General features: G+C 52.1%; 1 protein-coding gene across 14 annotated transcripts in view; it reads left to right on the forward strand.

Annotated features, from left to right (window-relative positions):
• Positions 1-23,239, forward strand: part of RGS6 (regulator of G protein signaling 6) — a 542,966-nt gene extending 519,727 nt beyond the window's left edge. The window contains exons 17-20 of one of the 14 annotated variants that reach the window (XM_032837490.1): positions 1,879-1,932; positions 14,362-14,428; positions 18,912-19,041; positions 22,953-23,059. In XM_032837490.1, coding sequence (XP_032693381.1) covers positions 1,879-1,932; positions 14,362-14,428; positions 18,912-19,027 — 237 coding nt within the window. In that variant the 3' untranslated portion in view covers positions 19,028-19,041; positions 22,953-23,059. Of the gene's footprint in view, positions 1-1,878; positions 2,197-2,371; positions 2,523-9,496; positions 9,623-14,361; positions 14,429-18,911; positions 19,042-19,202; positions 20,243-22,952 lie in introns of those variants that run through there. The other 13 variants (XR_004380282.1, XM_032837489.1, XM_032837492.1 and 10 more) reach the window with 13 other exon arrangements.
• The last annotated feature ends 1,770 nt before the right edge of the window (positions 23,240-25,009 follow it).

The raw sequence follows: 25,009 nt of genomic DNA on the forward strand, positions 1-25,009 counted from the left end.
GAGTTTCCAGGTGTGGATTGGAGTTGTAACTCGGCATTTTCAGGTAGGCCTAGAAGTACCCTGATGTCAGAGATGGGCTTGCCGTGTGATATCAATGTCCAGGTCGTAAAGGTACGTGAGAGGTCCCATGCTCCAGCCACAAGAGGGAATCTCATCCGACCTCACTTTATTGCCTTTCCATCTTGTGATGGAGTCTGGAGCCACAGCCTCCCAAGCCTTCCTCCCTAGGTCATCCTCTTTCCCAATATTGTCAAAGATAAGGTTAGCTGTTCTGGCAAAGCAGGTTCTCAAGGGGCAGGTGAGCTGGGTTTCCAGGGCTCCTCCAGGATACGCAAGGCAGGAACCCGAATGAGTCAGAAAATGGTGCCCATCTGTGAGCAGCAACACAGTAGCCAGAGGACAAGAATGACAGGCACATCGTGCTAGCTGCAGGGCCCAGGACCAGCCCGGCCCCAGCCGAGTGTGTGCCGCCTATGCCGCGCACAGGATGGAAGCTGAGTCCTGCCGTCCCCAGAGCCAAGACTTGATACGGTAACCTTTGGCTTCTTGTGGGAGGAAAAGGACCAGCCTGGCTCTGCCATGGTGTGTCGTGTGTGTATGTGTGTGTTGTGTTGTGTTTTCCTTCTGCGACATCCTGTCTCCTGGCAGCCAGCAGAGGGGATAGGGGCGTGACCACCACCAAAGAAGCCCTCTGACCTTGACCGCACAGACAGGTGGCTGCCCTTGCCCCCCACACGCACCCCACCCCCTGCTTCCAGCACCCTGCAGACCCACAGGCACCTGGCTGCTCCTTCAGCTCTCCACTTTCCATTTTTGCTGAGAGAGAGAGAGTGTGTGTGTGTTTCCATGTGAGTGACTGTACTCTCCAGATTTCCCCGTCTCGGGCTCAAGACCCTAGAACAGGGCTCTAGGACGGCTCTAGGATCAACTAGCCAGTATTTGGGGTGTAACTCATGTAATTCTCTCCCAAACCTCTTGGCAAAGCAGGAAACTTAGGGAGAGGGCCAGGAGCACACCACACCCTCCTCTCTTCCTATGGTACTGTGTGGTAGTGAGTGACTAGGCCTGGGAGGAGGTTTCGAGGGCTTTGCCTCTTCTTGCCCCTGGCAGGGGCTCCTTAGCTAAGAGTTCTCCACAGGGGTCCCTGAGCCTCCTGTCACCTGCCCAGCGTAAACTTCAGAAGGGGTCACCTGTCTACACACCGAGAGGGCACTTTTTGTTCGAAACACTTCTTCTGAGGCCCAAAACATTTTGTCAACAGAGCGGGCGTGGGCAGACCCTCCTTGCTCTAAGGACACAGAATGAAAGTCAACAGGGGACCAGTAGAAAGTCTCTGGAGTGAGTGAAATTTCTGGCTGCGTCTGGGTGGGGAAAAAAAATCCCAGAGTCCTAAGCCCGACTTCCAGAGGCGTTGGTGACCTCACCTTGCCCACAGCCACTTCCTGACATCCCATCAGGATCCCCAGCCTTCAGGGGTAGTCTGTTCTGGGTCCCCAGGTGAGGCCCCCAGGCATCTGCCTGCAGATGGGGGCAAATGAGGGGTGCCAGCCTGCGAGCACAGCCCGTGGGACGCAGGGAGCAGGCGGAGCCCCGTGCAAAGGCACAGAGCCCCACAGCGCCACGGGCGGTGCCCTTAGAAGCAAACACCCCCTTTCCTAATGAGGCAGCACCATCTCCGGCAGGCTTCTGTTTGCTGTCTCTCCCGCTGCCTCTCACCTATGGCGCTGGCTGCTTCTCTTCTCCCGTTTTTTCCCCCTGTTTTGCTGTTGTTTTTGTTCATTAGCTGCCGCTGCTGCTGTTTGGAAACCACATGTAAGCTGAAGAGTTTCTTTTTTTTTCTGTATTTTTCTCCCTACCTTTTTTTTTCCCCCCCTAAAGCCAGAAAGTGAGCAAGGTCGTAGAACTTCCTTAGAAAAGTTCACTCGCAGTGTGGTAAGTTCAGCTGGTTTTCTTCCCTCAACATTTCTTCTGGTTTTTCTTTGTTTCTTCAATTTTTTTGTTGTTGGTTGTCGTTTCCTTCGGGGTGGGAGGGAGTCCAGGGCTTTCCCAGACTCGATACACCCTTTTTCTTTTGCGAGTGTCTGCCGCTTCTCTTCTAGGGGTGGGGGTGCAGATCCTGAGCACCTCCCTCTGCAGAAGGTGCACACTGCCGCACAGCCTCGGGCCGCGCATTTGATCTTCTGTTTGGGGCTTTGAGGAGGAAGGACCCTGCTGCCCTTGGGGCTGCACGGCGTGTGCATCTTCTGCGGCAGCCCAGGGAGAAGGCCATCGAACTGTACCATGAAATAGATTGGCTCAGAACCATAGCTCATCTAAAAAAAAAAAAAAAAAAAATCCAAATTTCCATCCGTGAGCTCTAGCCATCACACAGGTGCAGGTCGCGAGCTGATGCTGCCATGTAGCGGCTTTTGCGGGGGCAGAAGGTGCCGTGCTGCATGGGTCCTGGCGATGCCATCTAGCTGGCGTGTGTGTTAGTGGCCTCTGCATGAGTTCCAACGTCCCTTACGGTCCCTGTCAGCCTCATCCACATAGCAGGACAGGGAGAGGAGGAGCAGTAGGCATGAAGCAGAGGAAGTCCCTGTGCTCTCCAGGGTCAAGGCCTAATCAAGTTCCCTGGGGCCTTGACTGTGACCAAGGGAGTGAAGGTGGGCTCTGGGTTGACTCTTCTTGTAGGGAAGTGGCCTGTTTCTCATGCACATCCAGCTTCGAGGGGGCTGGAGAGCAACACAGTGGCAGATAGGAGACCCCGTGGTAAGAGGCGAAACCTCTGAATTCGTAGACCTTCCCCATGGCACATGGTGCAGGTTCTTCTGTCCTGGGGTCTGTAGAACACCACAGACCCATCTCTCCTCTTCGTGACATTCTCTCCAAGATTCGAGCATAGGCCTTAGTGTTCAGGAAGGATTTGGGCTCACCTAGCCCCTCACTCATCAAAAACAAGCTGCTGAGTCCATGGAGCCCAACCAGCACTGTTAATGTCAGACCAGGGGGAAGCAAAATGGCAGCCAGAGAACAGGACGCCCATGCCCCATTTCCTTCCCAAAAGACAGCAACCCACTGATGCTGACTTGCCCTCTTCTTCCCCCTCTGTTGAAGATGAAAGTCCTTATAAACCTGACCCTTGTGTGATCCATATATCTCGTTCATCTTTTTAACATAAATTCTAAGAATTCTGGGTTGAAAGCAATCTGTCATAGCTAGATGCATTTTTACGGAATTTAAACATGATTTCGAATTTGCTATAGATGTAAACATCACAATAGCTGTGGTAGGAGGGGATTTAAGATATGCGTGTTCACCCCTTCACTTCCTTGGTCCTCTCTCTCTCTCTCTCTCTGCCCCCCCCCTCTCTCGCTCCCTCTCGCTCGCTCTCTCTCTGTGGCCTTTCCTTATGAGAAATCAGAACGTGCTGAATAGAAGGCTTGCGGTCCCTGGTGTGTCTTCGTGGCTGGTTTGCCATGGCTGTGTGGCTTCCCACACCCAGAAGCTGCCAAAGGCTGTCAAAAGCAAGGCCTATGGAGTTTCCCCACCCCCGAGGCCCTATGCAGAGTGGTGGGAACCCAGGCTTCCCTCTTGCTTTTGAGGTGCATGCTGTGGGTAGAGGAAGTTTAAGGATTCTGTCGACAAACCGAGAGTGTCCTGTGAGGCCAGCCGGACCACTGGGTGCAGACTGCAGGAAAGGAGAGCTCCCAGAGCCCCGTGGAAACCCTTCAGCTTGACCATGTGGGCTCAGGGTGTGAGAGAGAAAGGCTGGTCCCCAGACAAGAGGTTCACACATCTCCAGGCTGCTTTTCACAAGAAGTGGGTATCAGGAAAGGCAAGAAGGATCTCGGTGAAGCTCTGTGAAGAGCTTTTAATCATGTCCCTTCCTCCCAGAAGTAGTGTTGGGTCAGTGGTTTTGTGAAGTCCGTTAACAAAGCATTTGGAACGAGAAAATACCAGACACCTTCCAGTTGTCTCAAGTGTGCATGTGGGACAAATTACAGAGATGTTTTCAGGGCTTGCTGGAGGAGAAAAATCTTCCAAGCTTCTGAGATTTTTGGCATCTATATGATAAAAGGTCCAAACTGCAAAAAAAAAAAAAAAAAAAAAAAAAAAAAAAAAGGTTATAAATTCCCTGCTGTTCTTTTTGTGATGGCCTTGATGGGCGGTGCATTCCAAGTTTACGGTTCCAGTGGTGGAAATGGATTTGCATTGATGCCACCACACTTCCTGTGCCCTGGGGGCAACACCACATCCCCACAAGATGTGGCTGTGTCTGAGGAAATGGTCTGTGACTGTAGGACAGTGGCAACTCTCAAAGGATTTGAGGCTGGAACCCCAGAACTTGGTCTAAAACATCCCAGTGTTCTAACCAAATGGAATTAACCCACCAATCAATACGCTTTGCAATCTGGTAGCCATTTTCCGGATATACTGTCCATAAAGTGCTAGATCTCTCTAAAGGGAGATCTGTATGACTATGTCATCTGCCATCTCCTGCAAACTATAAAACTCAATGAAAGACTAGTTGAATAGCATTCCCACGTTACTGGGAAAGGTGGATAAGAAGACCATCCATGTCATGGGACTAACAATGAAAAAACTAAGGAGTGAAGCTACACAGGTCATGGACTGAGGATATGGGCCAGCTGCCAGTTAGGACTAAATGATGGCAAGAGGCCTGGATCCAGGTGGTTGGAGAGCTCCATCAGCTGTCCTCCCATGCCAGTATCCTTTCTTTTCTTGGTAAAAGAAGATAGCAAATTGTGGTTTCCAAGTCTTAAGAGGTCTTAGGACATGGAGGGCTTATCTGTTAAAGGCCAGAGATGGCCTCTTTCCCAGGAGATGCTAAGGAGTCGTTCCATGTGCTTCATGGAAGCTGCTGGGGCCATGCTAGTTTGGGTGCAGAACGAGCCTTGCAATGCCCAGTAGAGGCAGCTCTGTGAGCTTCTCCTTCCAGTGGAAACTTCATTCTGAGTCACCCAGAACTTGAGTATACAATGCATTTTTTAGGGGGATAGGCTATGCCAAACATCATGCAGTTGCAGGGCACTCAAGCCCCGGGACATGCACAAAGCCCTGCTGATTTGGTAGGAAGGCTCATGCCTAAGACCAAAGGTAACTGAAAGTCTATGGCATGGTTCAACCATGCACCTTGAATGAAGGCGGAACCTTCATTCAAAACAGGAGACAGGACACCCCCGATGGGCCCCAGCCCCACAGAGGGCCAGCTGACCAAGCATGGTGCAGGCTGAATTTCAGCCCCTACTTGACCTTCAGCTGCCCTTGGGCAGTGAATGACCCACACCACTGCACATGGTGGGGGTCTGCTCCAAGGAGGCCCAGTCCAAGAACTCTAATCTACAGCAGCCTCACAAGGGGGAGGATGGACCCACACATGGTTTCGGATTATATGAACCCAGCCTATCTCGCCCTGAGTCCTGTGCACTGGGAGGCTTCCTCCCACCATGGCTGTGAAACGGGAGAGCCACTGCGGGGAGCGTGAGGGCCACCACTGTGGCTCATCTTTGCCTCCCTGTCCCCCTCCTCTGACTGCTTGGTGGGGGTCCTGTTGTGACCCCCTGGTGGAGCAGGGGACTTCTCAAACTCCAGACCACTCCCTGCCGATCAGCGCCCAGCAGCCTGCTGTTCGTTCTCTGCCACCCTCCTGGCGATGAGGCGGGTGTGAGGGTGGCCAGAGCAGAAAGGCTTGCTGCCCCCTTGCTCTCTCTTACGCATGCTCCTTCCCTCAGGGTCTCCTGCAAGCCACCACCCACCCCCCACCCGCCACGGGCTGACTCTGACACAGAGGACCCAGGAGGCATAGGAGGAGGGGACAGGAAGCAAAGCTCCTTCTGCCAAGGCTCAGCAGCGCCATTTGGCTGTCCCTTTCCGAGCGGTGGCTGAAGCTCCCTGGGGAGGAGAAGCAGGGAACGTCCTCTTCTCCTTGCGAACAGTTCTGTGGAAGCGGCCTCGGGGGGTGGGGGGGCGATGCTCTCGAGGGGGGTGGTGGCGGGCAGCAGCCTCCCTTGACACCTGGGCCTGGTGGTTTGGCTAAAGCCCCAGCTGCCCCCTTGGGAGCTTCATCAGCCAGAGCCTCAGGCTCCAAAGATGGGAAATGGGATTGGGGGCACCTGAACAAGCACGAGAGGCCCCCAGAGGGGAGCTGAGATGAGGACCAGGTTCACCCACCTGAGAGAACTCGGCAATGGAGCTTCGTCCAGGTGCTCCTTGGAACTGAAACCACAGGCCCGGAAGCTGAGGGGGCCTGGCCTGTTCCCAGGAGCTTCTCCACCACAGGCGTTTCCATCCTGCCAGCCAAGGAATGCGGAGGGAAAGCCAGGCAGAGACCAGGAAGCTCTGGGAGCCAGCTGTCACCCGCCCTCCCTCGCCCCTCCCTCTACCCCCCTCCTCCCTCCCTGGCCAAAAGGAAAGCTAATGAGAGAGGAAAAGTCAGCAGCTTACCTCCCCTCCTTTCCAGGCAGCTCTGCAGGAAGAAACCCCAGCTCCAGGCCCAGATGCTGAACAGGAAGTGGAAGGCTGAGGCTGCAGGCAGGGGGGAGGCAGCGGGCAGACAGGCAGGGCACCCCACCAGCCCAGCAGTAGCAGCTCCTTCCCCCAGGAGGCTGTTTCCCCTCCCCCGCAGCAGCATCCTGGCGGACAGCCACCCACACCGATGGAATGAGTTCTCAAATACCTAGACTCAGCAGAGCCCCCAAAGGGCTTTGACCTTACTCCAAAAAAAAAAAAAAAAAAAAAAAAAAAAATCCTTTTGGGCCTCCAGCAAAGAACTCTTGGCTAAAAATCTTTATATAGGGTTGGTCTTGATTGCAGACAATCTTTGGTCCCCTCTGGAACCACTGGGTCGGACTGTCATTCTAGGATCTCCCACGTCAGAGCCTGGAGGCCCAGCAGTAGTGAAACCGTGGCTGGCCTAGGGATGGAGAAGGACTTCCGTGGTAGTATTTGGGAGGGGAAGCGTAGACTCCTGCCTCTCTCAAGCAGTGAGGACTTCTGGGACCACGCAGAATGGCTCCTGCTTCTAGCCACAGCTTACTAGCTGGGCAACCTCAGGCAAACTGCTAGCCCACTCTGAGCCCTGGTTTCTTCCTAAATACAGTGGCTTGGACTAAATAATCTCTACAGACTTTTCCAGCTGGGAGTGTCCATAGGTCTGGACTTCTTTCTAGGCTAAGATTCCTGAATTGTATGAATCATCTCTCAGAATGAACAAAGAGCTAGCTGCCTTCCTGATGGGAAGGCAGCTGCCAGCCTTGGAGACGGGACTGAAACTATGGATAGCATGGAGTTGGATCTGTATTTAAAAGTCCTGGGCAAGGCTGTAAGGATAAAGCACCAGCAGAACTAAGAGTGCCATGGGCTCCCTAAGCCATAGGCCTGCTCAGATCCCCAGGCTCACACACCCTGTGACCCTTGAAGGGCAGGGAGGAGGGGTCCCCAGAAACGCAGTCAGCAACATGCCTGCCAGTTCTGCAGTCCCCGCCCTTCCAGAGGGACGCCCAGCTGGGTGTGTAGGGGGAGGTGAGGGGTGAGGTCCACTGGACAGAAGGGCAGGCTTCTGTGGGTGCTGTGGCACCCAACCCACCCCGTGCCTTGGAGGGCTTGGGAAGGAACACAAGGTGAGCATCTGGGGACCTCAACATCACTCTGCGGCTCACCTGCTCCCACACTTTCTGGGTCCCTGGAGAACTCTGGGCCAGCTGGCCACTGTCCTCTCTCAGAGATGGGCAAAAGGAGGTTACCCAAGTGTGTGCTACCCTGGTCATAGCTGGAGGTCAGTGAAGCCTCCTCTGTCCCTCTCCCTCCATCTTGGCTCCAAGTAAAGCTCCACAAAGCTTACTTAATAGTAGAGGGTTGTAGTTGGAAAAGGCACATGTAAGTCTATTTTTTATACACATGCTATAACGTGTCGGACAACCAAATCAGCTTGGCTGCTGGGAGGCAGAAAAGGAAACGTGGTCCAGGGATTCCCGATGGCAGGGGACGGGCATGGGTCTTCCGAAACTTTGGGCAAGAGTGAGATTTTTGTGTATCACAAAGGGTCAGATGTTGTCAGTTTGGAGAAGCTCAGCACGACAATGTCCTGCTGCTCCTTTCAGAAGGAGGAACCCCCAGCTGTTGCAGCTAATGATTCAACCTGTCAACCCAAAGCAGCCAAACCCCCTCTCCTGCCCGGAGTGCCCCCCCCCCCCACCGGAGAGAAAACCCAGCAGTGACTCGGTGTCCCCACACAGGGGGCACGTGGGGCATACGGAGCGAGGCTCTGCAAAGCCGCCTCCCCTTCCTCTCGCCAGCCCTCCCTCCCCACCACCCAGGCCCTCTTTTGCCTTCCCTAGACCCGAGTGTGACGAGCAGTCAAGTGCAAATCGAACTCCTCTGAGGCAGAAAGGCACAGCTGTGTGTTTACAGCCACTGATTCAGATCCAAATCGCATACCCTGCCAGTCTCCCGCAAGGCAGGCTGGGGGCAAACCGTGTCTGTATGTGCCAGGCGGGAGTCTATTTTGGGAAGTGACCTGCAGCCCTTTGCCATATCAGAGCCTTCCTCTCACCTCCCAATTCAGGAAAGACGTCCTTCTAGAAGGAGCTCTCACTTTAATAGCGGCTGGTGGGGTTGTGGGATTTCATCCTGTTCCTTGTCACTTACGTAGTCAGACGTTTGGCACCTGTCCCCAGGCAGCCATATGGGAACAGCCGCGGGCTCCCACCTGTCCAGTGAGAAGGTAGAGGGTGAAGGTGACCGCAGGGCCCTCAGTGGGAGGCAGAGTGGGAAATACAGATGGCTCAGTAGGGCAGGATACCCACTTCTGCAAAGGATGGAATCCAGTTCTATCCTGCACAGAGGACAAAGGGGCTGGAGAGAGAAACCCCCAGGGGTTAGTCAGGCTTTGGCATAGCAGGAACCTAGGAAGGGGACAAAGCTGCCAATGGCAGGGTCAAGGAGAAGAGACCCAAGTCTGCCTGTGTCCAGACGGGAAAGTTAGAAGTCAGAGAGTTCAAGGTCTAAGGACCTTAAAGGCTAAGAAGTAAAACCACCCTGGAGTTTCCCCCAAATGAGCTCCCAGTGAAAATGACTCAGGGTTCTCCCCTTTTGTACAGCAGCAAGTGAGTGTCTTTGGTTCGAGTCAAGTTTGGGAATCTCAGCATTCTGGAAGGAGGGCGGGATGTAAAATCTTCCATAGAAACAATCTGTGAAATGTGGCCATGTAGCCGAATGCTCACTGGACACTGCTGCGGGGGAGGGGGGTTGAGAAAGTCTCAGAGCAGGGGGGTTGTCAGTTTGATGTTACCTGAAGGCCCATGAGAGAAGGACCCTTCGGTGGCTCCCCAGCAGATAGGAAGGTGAGGCAGGGCTGGGAGCGTGGACCCTCCCCAGCAGTGGCAGGGCCCTGAAATGAATGATCCTTCCACTCTCCCTTATCACCGCTGAATCCTTTCCACCTGAGCACCTCGGTCCCAACAGCGAGGGTTCTTATTGGGATTCTATTTGGCAGGAACTTTCCACAACCCCCTTGTCAGCCTGGAGGATGGTAGAAGGATGGCAGTCATCACTACAGCCCCCTGCTGTAGAGAATATTTATTCGGGAGCTGCCCTAAGGTTGTAACCAATAGCCATTCCTGTCCCTCCCCGCCCCCCACCTCCACTCTCTGTGTTTGCCCAGAATTGAGTAAAGCAAGTGTATTCCATGGCTGGTAAGAGGGTGAATTCATAGATCTGGGTCAAACAGAAAGGCAGTTTCCAGTGGTAGGTCACATAGCCCTACCCTATCAACATCACTTTGGAGGACTCAGATGAAGAGAAAACATATCGGTCCTATTCACAGATCCACACCTGCAAGGTGTTGTTCATTCGGTAGACAATGGAATTCTATTGGAAGAGTATCTCCTTCAGGTGGGATGGTGGGTCCAAAACAACCACATAAAATTTCACAAGATAAAAATTTATGTTTAAAAAATTTCAGCCTCATAACTATAGTATGGCATTCATAGCCTTTGCTGTAATTCAAGTAAAAGAAATTCTGGGGTTGTAGCTGGCTACGAGCTTTATGGAAGCAAAAGCAAGATGTAATTGCCTTAAAAGAAGAAGCAGCAGCAGCAGCAGCAGCTTTAGGCTATAATAACCAAAGTGGAATGACCACAAGAGAAAAGTGTCGCACTGCTTTTGTGTTGTTCTAGACTGTGTTGAATCTTGGTTCTAAGCTCCCCCCCCCCACCAAGCAATTTGTCAGGAACTTGGACAATCCAGGGAAAATTTGGAAGAGAGTAGCTGGGGAAGCCGTGTGAGGTGGGATAGAGATGCCTACCCCCTCAGGAGACTAGCTACCCATCAGGAGATCTATTTGTGTCTGTCTTCCACAGTAAGTGGGCCTTTCTGGGTAGTTTCAGACAAACCTAGGAGAAATGGGTAGAAGATACAGGGAGGGCCACCCTGCTGGAGAATAACAGTAGCAACTTCCCAACAGAGGGGTATGTCACCAGGAGGATCACCAAGCTCCCTGGAAAAATGGAGAAGCCAAAGGTATCGTAAAGCGGGCTTCTTCATTGGAGTCTTTTTTTTTTTTAAAGAGAGAGAGAGAGGGAGAAATGTGGGGGAGGAGCAGAAGGAGAGGGAAGGAGAGAATCTTATGCAGCCTCTATGCCCAGAGTGTCAAAGCCCATTGCTGGGCTGGAGCTCACGACCTCAAGATCATGACCTAAGCAGAAATCAAGAGTCAGCTGCTCAGCCGACCAAGCCACCCAGGTGCCCCTCGAGCCTCTATTTTAGCTGGAATCCTCTGGTGCGTTAAGTATTTGTTAAATGGATCCTACTACTATTATTCTATGGTTTCTAAATAAGCCTTAGAAAAGGAAAGTGGATCATATGGAGGGAGTTTGCTGAGATTGGAGGAGAGGGATCCAAGAGTCAGATTAGCCTCTGGAGGCCTTGAGGGAGAAAAAGCCAGATGACGACACAGGCCAAGCAAGGGAAACTGTCAAGGAGTGGAATTACTGCCTTTCACATGTCATCCTTGCCTTTTGTTTTGTTGGGTGGTTTGTTGTTGGTTTTTTTTTTTGTTTTGTTTTGTTTTTTTAAGTCAATCGAGGCTGCTGCAGCTGAGCTCTGGCAAGAGGGCTCTCTCCCTGAATGCCTGAAAGGAGGTCAGTGAGCAGAGGACACAGGCACCCACTGGCCCAGGGCAGCTGAGTGACAATGGTAAAGTCAGGCCGAGAACAGCCAGAGTGGGCTTGCGCATGGGGGTCCCTGGCTCTGAGTTGGAGAGAGCGTGGCCTGTCCTCCTTCCCATCCAGAAAGGGTGCTTTTCTGAAAACAGCAAAGATGAGAAAGCCAGGTGCCTTTCACCCAATGCTAATAGTAGATTTCAGGTGGGCAAGCTGGTTCCAGCCCCCTTTCCACGTGGCCATGAGCAGAACTTGCTCCCCAAGGCCTCAGACCAGGGAGAAACTACCCTTCTGGGGCCCCCTCCTCCTGGGCTCTGCCTGGAGGACTTCTCTTCAGCCCAACTCCGGGGAAGGAAGGGCTCTCATGTCACATTCTTTCCAGCTGTCCTAAAGACCAGCACGATTGCAGATGACACTCCCTCTTCTCCCAGGCTTTATCGGGGCTGCTTTCAACTCATCATGGGATTGTATAATTATGGTGATTACAGCTTATGGCTTTTTTCCTCTCCTCATCTCTTGCTTTCAGATTCTTTGAGGTCTCTCATTAAACATGGCGATCCCCGTAAAGTCAGCAAAGTTTTAATAAGACATCTTTTAAAGCTAAAGAAAACCCACTTAGGGTTGATTGGTACTATGTTCCCTCAGACATTCCTTTAAAACTCTGTCAGGCTCCATTGGGACCCAAATAGAAGAGGTGGAGAGGGAAAGGTAGGGGGATCCGGAAGGCACCCATGCTTTTTCATGGGGTTGGAGAACATTCCATGCCATGACCCTGGCCTTTCTCATTTGTACCAAGAGCAGTATGCATATGAACCCTCATGTCCAATGGGACTGTCAAACAAGGTTAGAAGGCCTGGCCTTTAGATCATACAAATTAAGTTGGAACATAGAGCTAGAGCAGTCAGTACAAAACCCAACCCAAACTTGTCATCTGCAGCAAAAGTAGAGAGGAAGTCCTGATGGGTTTTCTGTCCGGGATGATATTGGAAGGTTCTGGGGCATCCATTTTTCTAAATATGTAGAGGAGTCAACCATTGGCATTTGTGAGTGATAGCCATCCTATACTTGATGGCGGTTTCCTTGATAATGACACAGCTCCAGAGCCCGTCATTTGCTACCTCTCAATGGTAGATTTTCCTAAATTGTTTCTAGATCTGTGGGACGTTATGGGAAGGATCACCAGGAAGAAGTGCAGGTGGGTTGGTGGCCACCGGAACTCCCAGCCTGCCCTTTGGCAGCTTTGCTCAGGTTTCGTGTCAGGGTCCTCTTCCTCTCCACCTTCCCCAGGACCACATGAGGAAGCACAGCAAGGTGCCCCTTGCCCCTGCATGCTCTGAGAGGCTCCTCGTGGCTACTGCCCAGAGTTGTCCAGACCACTCCTGACCCCGGCTGTAGCAGGGAGTCACATCTGGGCTGTGCCTGCGCAGTGCCAGCCATCCAGAGCCAAATGTTAAAACTTGGCAGCGACATTTCCAACTGTGTCCACCTGTTCACCTTGCCCCAAGAACAATGTCCCTTTGGTGCCGCTCGGAATGCAGAAAGGCAGGCTGGGTTAGAGATGGACAGTCCCGGCTGACTCCTGTCTGTCCGCCCGAGATTGGCGTGTAAGACCCCAGGGGAGCCGCTCACTCGGCCGGCGGGTGTAACACAGCCCCAGTCTACTGCACACAGCGGATGCTGGTGCTGAATGAGGGCGTAATAGTAGTCCCTGCCATTTCTGGGGGGCTCACAGTGCTCTACTGTGGGTGTCTGCACCATGCTGAGCTTGGCCAGCAAGGACTTTGGTTCTATGTCAGCTCTACTGCTTAGCAGCTTCTCTAAGGCTCGGTTTTCTCATCTGTAGAGGGGAGATAAGAGTAAATAATTAAGTGGGGGAAAAATACACCGGGTGCTTAGCAGAGTGTTGGTAGCGTATGTGTTCAAGGGGAACTCTTCCCATTACTATTTTCATTGTTATATTTTTGTTCATCCCCGCCCCCACCCCCTGCTTAGCTCGTATTACCTTACTTAATTTCCCAGAGTATTCTCTGAGTAGGTATCGTTCTATTTCTTTTACAATCAAGGGCAGCTACGTGTGTATCTCATATATGACAGTGTATGCTAGATGCATCCAATTGACCAGCTCATAGAATGACTTGATATTTCGTAGCTCTTATTACTGGCTTGTTTTTAAAGTCCAGAGCCAGTTTCTCTGCTTTCCCTGAGAACGGAGGGACCAAAGTGACTGGCAAACCAGCTTCTGCCCTATAGTCAGTTTCTTGGGGGCCCCCTAAGCACCTCCCAGGAGGCCATGAGAGCTGTGTGGTGCGGGGAGTGGGAAGAGCCACCTAGAAATTTTTGTATCCATTGTCAAGACCTGGCATTTGCCACCCCCCACCCCCACCGAAGTGCACAACCCCTGAGACACCTCCTGCTTCCAGACACGGATCAGGAGTGGTTCTTCCCATAAGAGCGTGAAATGCAGTCCTCCAGATGTAGCATTCCACTCAACAGAAGCCTCGTTCCCAGAAACCCTCACCTCTCCGCTGTCTGCCCGTCTGCAGCCGCTCTGAGCGCCCAACCTCACCGAGTCTGGTCGCTCCATCTGCCAGATAAACAAAGGCTTGGATTTTTTTCAGCCACACACTACAAAGTGGGGTTGTCGGAGGAGTCAGAAGCAAGTGGCAGGGGATGCTTTGAAATCCCTCCTAAACCAGATCCCCGGGGTACATGCTTCTCCTGCTTGTAGTATCGACAGACACCGAAGCGAGGCCATTTCCACTGACACGAATGGCTTCTTCCTGGGGAGAATTCCGGTTTTACATCTGTATCTTTAAGTAACTGCTTGAAGTTTGCAGTGTTTGTCAAAGATTGGCATTTTAGGAGCCTGATAGAAAGCTCTGCAGCCAATCACATGGTTGCTTATGCAGCTTGCACGAGATGCTTCTGTGAGCGCCTGTGCCGCAAACACGCACACGAGCGTGCCCCCCGCTGTCCGCACAGGTGCCTGCGCGGCCTGCCTGGCCCCGGCCTCTGCATTCAGTGTATGCGACGTGAGTAACATACGCTGCCGCCTTGCATGTGCCTCTGCGCATGCGTTGCATGCCCGTTGCAGCCGTGCGCATGTCTGGGCAGGGGCCACCCCGAAAGCCGCAGGTATTCATGGTTTCAGCTGGATAAGTTATTCTTCACTTCCCTTCCTAAAAACACAATTGCCTAGTGCTGCTGGCGCAGAGTCAGAATGGCCGCTGCGTTTCACCCCCGAGGTGGCTTCCTTCCAGCAGTGGGTGAGTGATCCGGCGTCCGCACTCTCTAACCTTTTTTGGGATCCTTCTGCACAGAAGGTGCTCCAAAATCCGGAAGAGATGATCTGTTTGTCCGTGGCCTTGTCTCTGCCCATCACTCTCGTTCCCACACTCTCGTTCCACGAACAATCAGCAGCACCTACTTTTTGGTGTCCCATTTTTTTTTTTTTTTTTTTTTTTTTTGCATCCATAGTTTTTTCTTCATAAGAGGCAAGGAGCCAGGGGTCCCGAGATGACGCTAAGATGTAAGTCCCTTGTCCCAGAGGCAATGCGCAAATAATGTCTTTAGGTACTGATCGCTTCTCCTGGGCCCCTAGCAAAACGGGAGAGAAATGCTTACTACCTTCCACAATGCTTTTAAATCCAACAGCAGCATCCTTAGGCTTATGGTTCCCATAACCTTCCTCTGTGGCCCAGGGCCAAGTCCTGCAGGAAACTTGCAAATCTCAAATTTCTACATACTAGACCATCAGGGGAGAAGAAAGCTGGGTGAGCACCTATCCTTTGTTCCACGGGCGCAAAAAGCTTTACAACAACAGATAAAAAGGGTTCTTAGGGAAGAAGGTTCCCATCCATTGACCCAAGTTTCTATCAAGAGATCTCTGAAAATGCTGCTTGACGGATCCCCTGATGCACTCTTTCAGGTCAGAAATACATGTGTGATAAATGCCTGTTGTGGCGTGTTCCTGGTGGTAGGGAAGAAAGAGAACTAAGTAGTCCTCCCTTGCCTTTGTGTCCAAATGGACATGGACATTCATGGAAAGATTATGCTTTGGGGTGCGGGGAGGCGGTCACCATGTTGACTGCCTGTGCCTTCTAGGCTCTGCTTTGGCAGCTGGCTTAACCATGGACCCCAACCTATGGATGGGTTTTGGGTGACCATGTGTGTAGGAGAGGAGAGGTGCCCTTGGGAGGCGGAGTTAGAGTCCCATGGTCCTGCAGGAGACTCACATGCTGCCCGGCAAATGATTCCTCCTGCTGCCTCTTCCACTAAACTTCAGAGGCACTCTCCCCTGGAGCCATGGTCAAGGGTCACTTGAACGTCCTACTTGGAAAAAAGCATCATGTCGTTGCTAGTAGCAACATGGCCATGTCCCTGTTTCCTCCAGTCTTTTTACCATTGCCTAATTTGGAGTGAACCAGAACTAAGATCCTAAAGTGCATCTGGGAGGGACGGAGGAACAGGGAAGAGGAAGGCATTGCATGGGCTAAAGGAAGACATACTACTGAGGGATCTCACAAGTGAAATGCCCACCTCCACTCCACTCCTGAACCCCCCAAAAAGCTTCCCTGCAGGCTGAGTAGACAGAGAGCACCATGGTTTTTCAGTCAGAACCAGAGGAAGAACGGATGGAGATCTGATATGAAAGGTGGGAGGCATTTCCCCTGCACAGGAAGAACACAGGCAAGGTGGAAATGCATGGCTTGGGAAGGAAGCTGGGGGATCAGTGCCTGGACAGTGGGCCACCAGCATAAGGCACAGCTGCTCTCCCCTTGTCATTTCTGGCGTGCCTGCCTGGTTCTAGATTTGTCCCTGCATAGCTGGGGGACGTGGAGGAAGCTGTCCCACCACCCACCAAAGCTAATAGGCAGAGGCTGGTCATTGCAAAGAGCCCCAGAAGTGATGAGCCGGATGGAGGGTAGGAGTCAGAGGGCTAGGCACACCACCCACAGAGGACTTCTCCAGCCCCCTGATTTAGGCACTTGGTTCTAACTGGAATTGGTTCTAATTTGAGTAAGGCAGCTCTGGCTGCCCCTCCTTAGAAAGGTAAACATTACACCTGCTTCTCTCCTCCGTGGGACAGTTGCTATGGAGACCCTAGAGGCAGCAGCACCAACAACATGAGAGCACAAAGAGAAGTGGTAGCATCACTTGGCCTGTCCAGCAGGTGCACCTTAAAGCCATGTGCCCCAGGCAGTGGTGACGGGTGCCCCAGCTCGGTGCAGCAGCCAGGCTCTCTTTGCCAGGCTTGCCGGCCAGAAGGTGGCGCCTTCTCTCTCAGGAGTCCCAAATGTGAGGAAGGGAAGAACGTGAGGCAGAGCAGAAATGCTTGAGATGGTCTCAGGCATGCCCAGGGGTGGAAGCTTCTTTCTCAGTGAGGTTGAGAAAATCTCCCTGGGCTGCCCAAAGAGATGGCCTAGTGGAGATGGGCATGGAGGAGTCACTAGTCTCTGAGCGTTTCCATGGGCCTCCTTCCTTGAGAGTGAGGGCTGCATACAAAGTAGGAAGTGTATGGCTCATGAAGGCCGACCCACTTCGCTCTGCCACTGGCTAGCTGTATGCTCTCAGGCAAGGGACTCAAACTCTGTTTGAGCCTGTTTCTTCATCTGTCCTGACGTAATATATCCTAAGACTTTAACCTAAGGTGTCTCAAGACTTTAGATTGGCAAGGAGAGTGGGAACATTAACACAAGTGTCTGGGCAATGCCTAGTGTGTTTGACCCACAATAATTGTTCAATGTTCAGTCAACAGGTGGCTGTTAGTAACTGTCCTCGGTAGCTAACCTGTACCCCTGATAAGGGGCCTATCCCTACCCTGTCACCATCAAGGCCTGCGCTAATTGAAGAGAAAGGAGTGCACCTGGGATCCTGATGCCAGCCCACCAAGCAGGGATAAGAAATTCACAGAGAAGGTCCCTAGGAGAGAGATATGGGATAGGTTGGTCCTTTCACATTTAGTATAGTTAGGAGCACCGGAAACTCACATTTCTAAATTAAAAAATAAACATTTTTAAGGAAAAATTAAAATCACTGGTAGCTGCCAATATAGGCTAGAGTAAGTTTTCTGCTAACAGTCCCAGTGACCGTTTATGGGAATTGTTTTCAGAAGATATGAATACTGGTAGATTCCATAGGCCCACCATTTCCTTGGCAAAATTCAGTGGTTTATACCGCTGGACCTAAGATAGAGACCTGTTTCAAAAGAATCCATTATTTTTATTATGAAGATATTCATTACTTTTTAACAGGTTTACATGTACAGGGATGAATATTAATTCTTCAGCCAGTGGATTTTTTTTTTATTATTCAATTTTCACCTGTTCCTTGACTTTTTTTATTTGAGTGTTTGTTTTATGTGTGTGGTATCTTATTTTTGAAAGTCAAATAGAATATTTTAAAGACAGATAAAATGCCCTTCAGCTCCTGAGAGAGATCAGAAAGCTTTGCAAGGACCCAGGAGTAATACAGACCCCAGGAATGGATTTTGCCACCGGCTCCAGCCCCCCACTACTGAGGAGTGAGGAAGCCAGAAGCACCCTCCCCTCCTCCCTGTGCAGCTCTGGCCTAGCCCTGCTGTGGATTAGCAGTGTGTGAGCTTTGGCTAGTCCCAAGACCAGGTTTTCCCCCTTTCATCTGCCCCACCTTGCATGAAGTTCAACAGAGGGCGAGTGGATGAGAGATGGAGAGTTGAGAAGATTTTTGAAACTCTTCTGTATTAAGGATGGATTTTCCTGCCAATCCTCTGCCAACTTTGTAAACCTCTACACCCCAAGCAAGTAGGCACTCTTTCCCCAGCTTGAAACACCATTGAGAAAGAGGATGTCACAGAATTCCTTATAGGCCCTTTTGAAATCATTCCTTTTGTTTTGCTCTGTGGAGAAGGGGCACCAGGGGTCACCAACCTCCAGAGAAGTCACCCTATGAACTCAGACAGGTTCTTGATTTCTCCCCTCCTGCCAAACCCAAGCCAGGACCCTTACCTTCCCACCTGGCTCTCAGGCTCCTGACTGCTCTCCTCATCAAGGCCACCCAGGCCTGTGATCACAAGCTCACCCATCATTTATGAACCCGAGCATCATCTACTCATGGGTGTCCTTCAGTCTCCTTCTGAGGGCAGCTCATCTCTGTAGCCTCCACTTCTTGCCCACTGAGGTCATTTGGTGAGCCCCATTCAGCAAAACCCGATTTTCATTAATAAGGATGAAAAATGCCTGTATCACAACAAGGTGATCCGTTTGGATCAATGCACTAGGCACCGTGTTCCAAATTGGTCCTATTGCAAGTTCCAGTTCCTCTCACAGAGGAGCCAGGTTTCTCCTACACTGGATGAGGAAGCATTGGATTGAGCCAAAAGGCAAATTCATGGGACCAGCCACTGAAAGAGAGTAAGGAGTGAGAAACTTCAAAGGAGAGATGTAATGGATTTTTTCCCCTAATCTTTTCTTTTTCTTTTGACGGTAATTCCAGATAGCAGAAGGAACAGATCTGAAGTGTGTGGTCCAGTGAAAATAACAAATCTATGTACCAGTGTCACCTATGCCCCATGACTCTGGAAAGTAACCTCATGCCGCTTTCCAATCAGTTCCCTCCTTCTCCTCCAGAGGCAACCACAGTTGATCTCTATCCCCATAGTAACATGGACTTAGACTGGGTGGACCTGAGATCGGTAACTTTGGTCTTAGATCACCTGGGCAAATCAGCCTGAGAGTCCCATCAGCAGCTCAGATATCTTTACTCCCTTAGAATTGGAAAGAGTCCTGCCTGAGTCCCTAGCACTTGGCTCTGCTGCCCCCAAAATGCCACCTAACCCCCAAGGTTACTCTCTGAGCCACAGCCCTCCTCCCAGCCAAAGAGTGTAGCATCAGTGACCCAGGTAAGTAAGTGCGAAAGCTCTTGGTACCCCGGGTCGTGCATGCTTTGTTGATTAATATCTGGAAGTGCGACGCACAGAGCCATAGCATGTCAAGCAGCATGTCGATTTCTCTTAAAGCACTGCACAAAAGGGAGCCATTCCTTTTGTGCATTTCCTTTTAGAAACAAAGGATTCCATGACCACCTTCTTCCAGGCTTCTAGCCATCAAGATGGCCACAGAGCTAAAGTGATTAGTCAGGGTGGAGGGTGGGTGTGTGTGAACCCAGGCTATGAAATTGAAGGATCCTGATTCTCTTGGATTAACTTTCCCAAACGTCTCAAAGGTGAAAAGCACTTTGTCTGTATGCAAAGCTTTGGTGTCTCTGGAATGTACCTTCTGCAGTTCAGTTCTTAATCACTGTGTATTTTTTCACTGGGACAAAGGCTGCCTGCTAATAGCATTTTCAACCACCTTCAGCCGCCTCATTCAGCTACGCCAAGGCCTCAGGCAGAGCTGGCTGCAGCTCCCTGGTACCATGATCCGTTCCCAACTGACCGGCACTGGGGAACATCACACATTCAGACCCTGAGACAATGGCTTCCCCTGTAACTGTGCAAGATGCCGGGTGGAAGTAGAATTTCCCCTGCCCTTCCTGTTTCCTACAGGATCATCCAGTGAGGCAGGGGAGGGGGTGAAGAAGAGGGAGGAAAGGGCCCAAGAGGGTGCAGCACAGGAGCTCTCCTCTCTGGACAGAGCAGGGAGCTCAGGGGCTCCCAGCAAGACCTAGCAGCACAGACCCTGGGGTAGCTCATCTCTGAACACAGGTAGCCTCTGCTGTCAGATTTCTCTTTGATCCCTGAAAATTCCAGGAGCCTCAGCTCTTCAGAAGAGAGGCAGTTGCTGAGCCAGTGTGATTGCAGGATTTCTTCCCCAAAGCCCGAGGCCAGGCATCTAGCCATGCCTGTGTCCTGCATGAATAACCACCTTCCAGCCCCACGCGGGAGGTCACTGAGTAGCGGACAGATTGCAGTTGGACTGAGCTGCCCCCTGAGCGGACCTGAAACCTCACGACCTCCTTTAGCAGCAGAACTGGCATTTGAAAAATGTGTGTGTGCAGGGGTGGGGGGAGGGAGACAGAAATGCCAAGGAACACCACCTGGATTGCTGAGAGGCTGGGAACAATCTCAGGGCAAGTGCTCTAGGCTGACCTCTGAAGTCCTGAGAGATGGAAGCAGCTGGGGGGGAGGGGAGGGAAAGGCATTGACGGCAGCTGCAAAGCTGGGAAGCTGAGCTCCAGGACTCAAGCAGGAGGACATTAATTAGCGCCCCCAAGCCCAACACAGCCTCTTCTACAGAACAGGGAGGGGTGGAAGGTGGGGGACCTCAGGACCAAAGGCACCTAAAACAGATAGGCAGTCCCATAATAATCCAGATATAGAACCTTCAGCCTTGCTTACCCTACAGCCCCCTCTCCAGCCAAAATGATCTCACTAATGAGGAAGAAGCCGTAATGAGGGTTTGGATGCCTGGTAAACGTCATCTGCTTTGTTTCTGGGCTCTTCACATACACACTCACAATAGACTGCTATCTGGGGGCTTTAGTGATTTTTTTTTCACATCCGCCAGCTCAGTCAGACCCGAATACCATGGGTGGCCAAGCCAAAAGATATACATTTAGTGACCCAAGATGTCATTTGTTGCCCTGGTGGAAAACAGACAGAAGGAGAAAGGGAGGAGCCAGTATTTGGCGTGCAGTAACTGCAGAAATAAGGGGCACCAAGAGGCGAGCGGAATCCTGCAGTGCCTTTCACATGAGCAGGGATGGACATGGGTGAAGGGGGCCGGGGGAGGTTTGTTAGAACTCTCAGACCGGGAGACCCCTAGACTCATCAGCTCCACGTTTCCCCCGAGAGGACCTCACACACACATCCTGGTGCTTCCTGCCTTCAGAGCTGCACCAAGGAAGCAGGTGTACCAACAGGATGACAAATGCCTCGAGCTCCATCTAAGAAAGGGCAGTCAAGGAGAGCACCAGCCATGTCTGTGCCTTAGAATCCAGGGCTGGACAAAGTCCTTGAAGGTCAGCCTCTGCCAGCTGCGAGCTCTTGTCCTATCTAACCCACTCTCCACAGAGGAATAGCCACCTAGCTTTTAGTGACTTGCAAAGACTGGCACTGTAACCCTCTAGGATTAAAAAAATCTGATTAAAAAATCCTTAGCCTGATATAAATGTACCCTGCTGCTGGCTAAGTTTAGTGTATTTGAAGATGCAGATAAGGTTGCTATTGGGGAGATTTTGTGTGTGTGTGTATGTGTGTGTGTTTAAAATAGGGGAGAAAAAAGGAAGTTTGGTCTCACTTGTGAAAATGAGGAGTGAAATACTAGGGGAAATAGAGCAAGGGGACGTCAACGCAGACTTTCCGACAGCTCCCGGGGGCAGTTGCATTTCTGGACAAGCTCCCGTGCATGCCACTGGAATTCTCAAAGTCAAGCTGGCGTGTCCCTCTGTGGAGAGCTAAGCCAGATGACACGTTGTCTTGCATCCAGCAAACTCACAGCCCTTGTTCATTTACTAGATCTACCCATTATCCATCAATTCATCAATCAGCCGGTTTATTGAGTACTCTACCAGGCTTCACAAACCTGATCAATTTCTTTTAATTACATCCAGCTTGCACGCAGCCAAGCCCAGTAAACAAGATGAGCCCTCACGCCCCACTTGGAAATGAACACGAGGGACCGCTGGCCCTTTCGGCCTCTCAGTACCCAACACCGCAGCCCATGCCGATGAGGACACGTGCTCCCCTTCACAGATGGCGACAGTGTCGCCGGCCGGCTGTCAGTAATAGCATGGGTTTTGAGTATTTTCTCAGACACAGTGATCAGTCTGCTCGGATCCAGCCAGGCTCTCCTCTAGACCCCTGTCCGATGTTCTGTCTTCCTTTAGAGGGTGAGCAGGGAACGGGCACAGGCTGCGTCAAGGGGAACAAGCAGAATGATGGAGACTCGGTCATTTTCCTCATCCATCCTTGTGGTGCCCAATCCCACTTCAGAGGCTCCTCAGCCACTTTCTCCCAGGCACACAAGTCACTGGCCTCTGCCAGGATCTCAGTGCCTCAAGCACCAGGATATGGTCCCATTTAGTTTTTTTCCTTTTCAAGACCTTCTGTGTGGGTGGCAAGTGAAGGGCTGGTAGAGGTCCCTGTGGGAAGTCATCAAACTCCTTCCCTGCACAGGGAGCCAGGAACACAGGCCACAGCAGGAGTGTATTGCCCTGGGGCCTGTGGGAACCCCCCGATCCCCAGCCCAGACTCCCAGCCTTGGCACAGGCCCCTGTATTTCCTCAGTCCCAGAACCGGTGGCAAGCCTGTGTCTCTCCCAAAAAGGTCTCCATCCTACCTTTCAGACAGGATCCCAGGTTGTCTGCATTCTTCTGCATTCACACATCTCCTGCATCCTTAAGACTGGTTCACTCATAGCTTCTAGTCACCCAGACCCAACTATCACCTGTGTGGGTCAACCCACCCTCCCCGATCTTACTCCCTAGTCCACGCTCCTTCCTCCCTTGAATCAAATTAAGTGCAGGGTCAGCCCACAAGCATTAGGAGACACTCTACTTACGAGTGAAAATGCCTCCTTTTGGGGTAAGTAAAATCCCCACACCCCAAAAAGAGTACCAGCAACACACCTTCACGCCCTACCTGCCTCCCAGAGGCCTGGTGGTTCCGGCTGTCTGCAGTCAGGGCTCCTGAACCCAGAGATCAACAGGGTCTGTTAGCGAAGTCCTTTGGCCTCTGTGGCTCTTGCAGCAATTAATTCACCTGTCTGGCTCTCTGTCTCTGTCTCCGTCCCTGTGTGTGTGTGTGTGTGTGTGTGTGTGCACGTGCACCTGCACGCCTGTGCGTGCCAACTCTGTCGCCTGTCTCTGCAGGGAAAGTCGCTGGCGGGCAAGCGGCTCACCGGCCTGATGCAGTCCTCCTGACGGTGCCCACCGCGGGGCCCGGGCCCGACGACCCCGCAGGCAGGCGGCGGCGCTCCACCTCCGCGGACAGAGTCTCCCTCCGAGGGGACCTGGTCACTGTGAAAGAGAAGGAGTGAGGGCGAGGACGGGCAGCAGAGGGGAGACTCGGTGGGTGACTGGGGACACCGTAGAGAACGAGTCCACAGAGCCTGGGCTCGGCCCTGCAGAGGCCCCCGTTTACAACCCTCTCTTCCTTGTACAGTTGTGCGCCGACGCCCCGTTCTCGAGGAGGTCCCGGGCCCTAACTCATTCGGGGCACGTCACCTCATGGGGCTCCTGTCATGACTATCACTTGGGATTATAATCTTATTACCGTCACTCTTCCCTCTGTCTGGGGGGAGCGCGCCTTCCGGCACCTGCAAGAGGGACCGGCTGGCCCTGAGCACATCCAGTATTATGCCCCGCTCCCCCCATAGTGACAGCCACTGTGTCCTGATGGCCCCCTGCATCACCCCACGTCTGTGTAAGGCTCCGCAGCGCGACACGTCCCTGCCGTGGCTACAATGGTGAGCAAACTCATGGCTTGCCCCACCACCAGTTCTTTCGGCCCCCCCAAGCCCGCTCTGCAAGAGGCCCCCACGGGCGTGGGGTTGCCCTCGTGTCCTGTCACATGCCTCAAGGGTCCCACACCAGAGGAAGCACCGGTGTCCACGAAAGAGCTCGTGGTTTGACAGCTGTGGAGGCTCTGACCGTCTTTAAAACGTTTATTATTTCCTAACTTATTCTGGTGTTGCCCCTTCTCCTTGGCTTGTTCCCTCCTGTTCGACTCAAAATAAACATGGCCGTGAACACAGGGGCCACTGGGATCCTCCCCTCCGGCAGCACCGGTGGAAGCTGGGAGAGTTCCCGGCCCCGGGGAGCGGGGAGGTGGCTGGGTCACACAGCTGGCAGGCCCGACACTGTGGCATCCTGATGGGCATGGCTGAGCCCCTGCTGGGCCAGGTCTCAGCTGGGGCTGAAGCTGGGGCTGAGCCTGTGACGGAGGGCCTAGGCCAGGGCCAGACACTCCTCTGACAGCCCAGCAGGGTCACCTGCTAAACAGAGTAGGTCCTCAAGGGAAAAAGCCGACACAAAGCAGAACCTGCAGAAACCTGCAAAAAACCCACTTGTACTCCCTTCATGTGTGTCAAGATGACTATCTGCCAGTGGGCCGGGAGGTAATATATGGAACGCACCGAGTCAGGTGCTTGGCACGAAGTAGGTGCTCAGCAAACGGTAGCTTTTACTGTCCTCGTTGTCACTGTCACCATTGTGACACCCTCAAGCCCTCAGACGGAGCGCTATTAAGCAACATGTTTTTTTAATTCAGACACTCACTCCACATGCTAGAACTAGCCTCCCTCAATCTATTTTTGGCCATAGGTGAAAATTTTCCCTGGGGAGTATAAAAACAGCAAACACAGAAGCAAAAAAAAAAAAAAAGAAAAAAGTGATTACTGGTATTTCTTCACTCATGTAGGCAAATTCACCAGCTGGTGACCAAAGGTTCATAAACTTCTTTGCAGACCTTGCCTCCTGAGTGCTTCCATGACCATCTTTGGAGCCCCTAAGTCAGTGTCATCGTATGTCCGATTCCATGGGGCCCTGTCTGCAGGGCCCTGGCCCCAGGGCTTCCATCCCTCACAGCAGGACTACTATGGGCATTAGGAGACTTGGCTACAGTTGTGCCCTTCTGAGTTCTTGACCACCATGCCTCAGTTTCCCCCACTGGCTGTAGTTGCTGTCTCTGCCAGGTACGGTAGACAGTAGAGAGATGACATGGGTTGGGTCCTGAGGTTGTCTCCAGTGGTGGCAATACAGACGCAGATTCCCGTCAGGCACTCCCACACCCTGGTTCCACACAATGTCAGCATGGGTCCTGGCCCTTGTAGATCCTTGGTAACTACTTGATGAGTAAGTGAGTGAAAGGAAGCCCTGTTCCATGTAATGGGGTCTTTGGACCTCCTCTCCTGGTTCCACCCATTTTT

This window comes from Lontra canadensis, unplaced genomic scaffold (genome assembly GCF_010015895.1).
Source record: "Lontra canadensis isolate GAN:19392208 unplaced genomic scaffold, GSC_riverotter_1.0 scaffold98, whole genome shotgun sequence".
Taxonomy (NCBI): Eukaryota; Metazoa; Chordata; class Mammalia; order Carnivora; family Mustelidae; genus Lontra; species Lontra canadensis.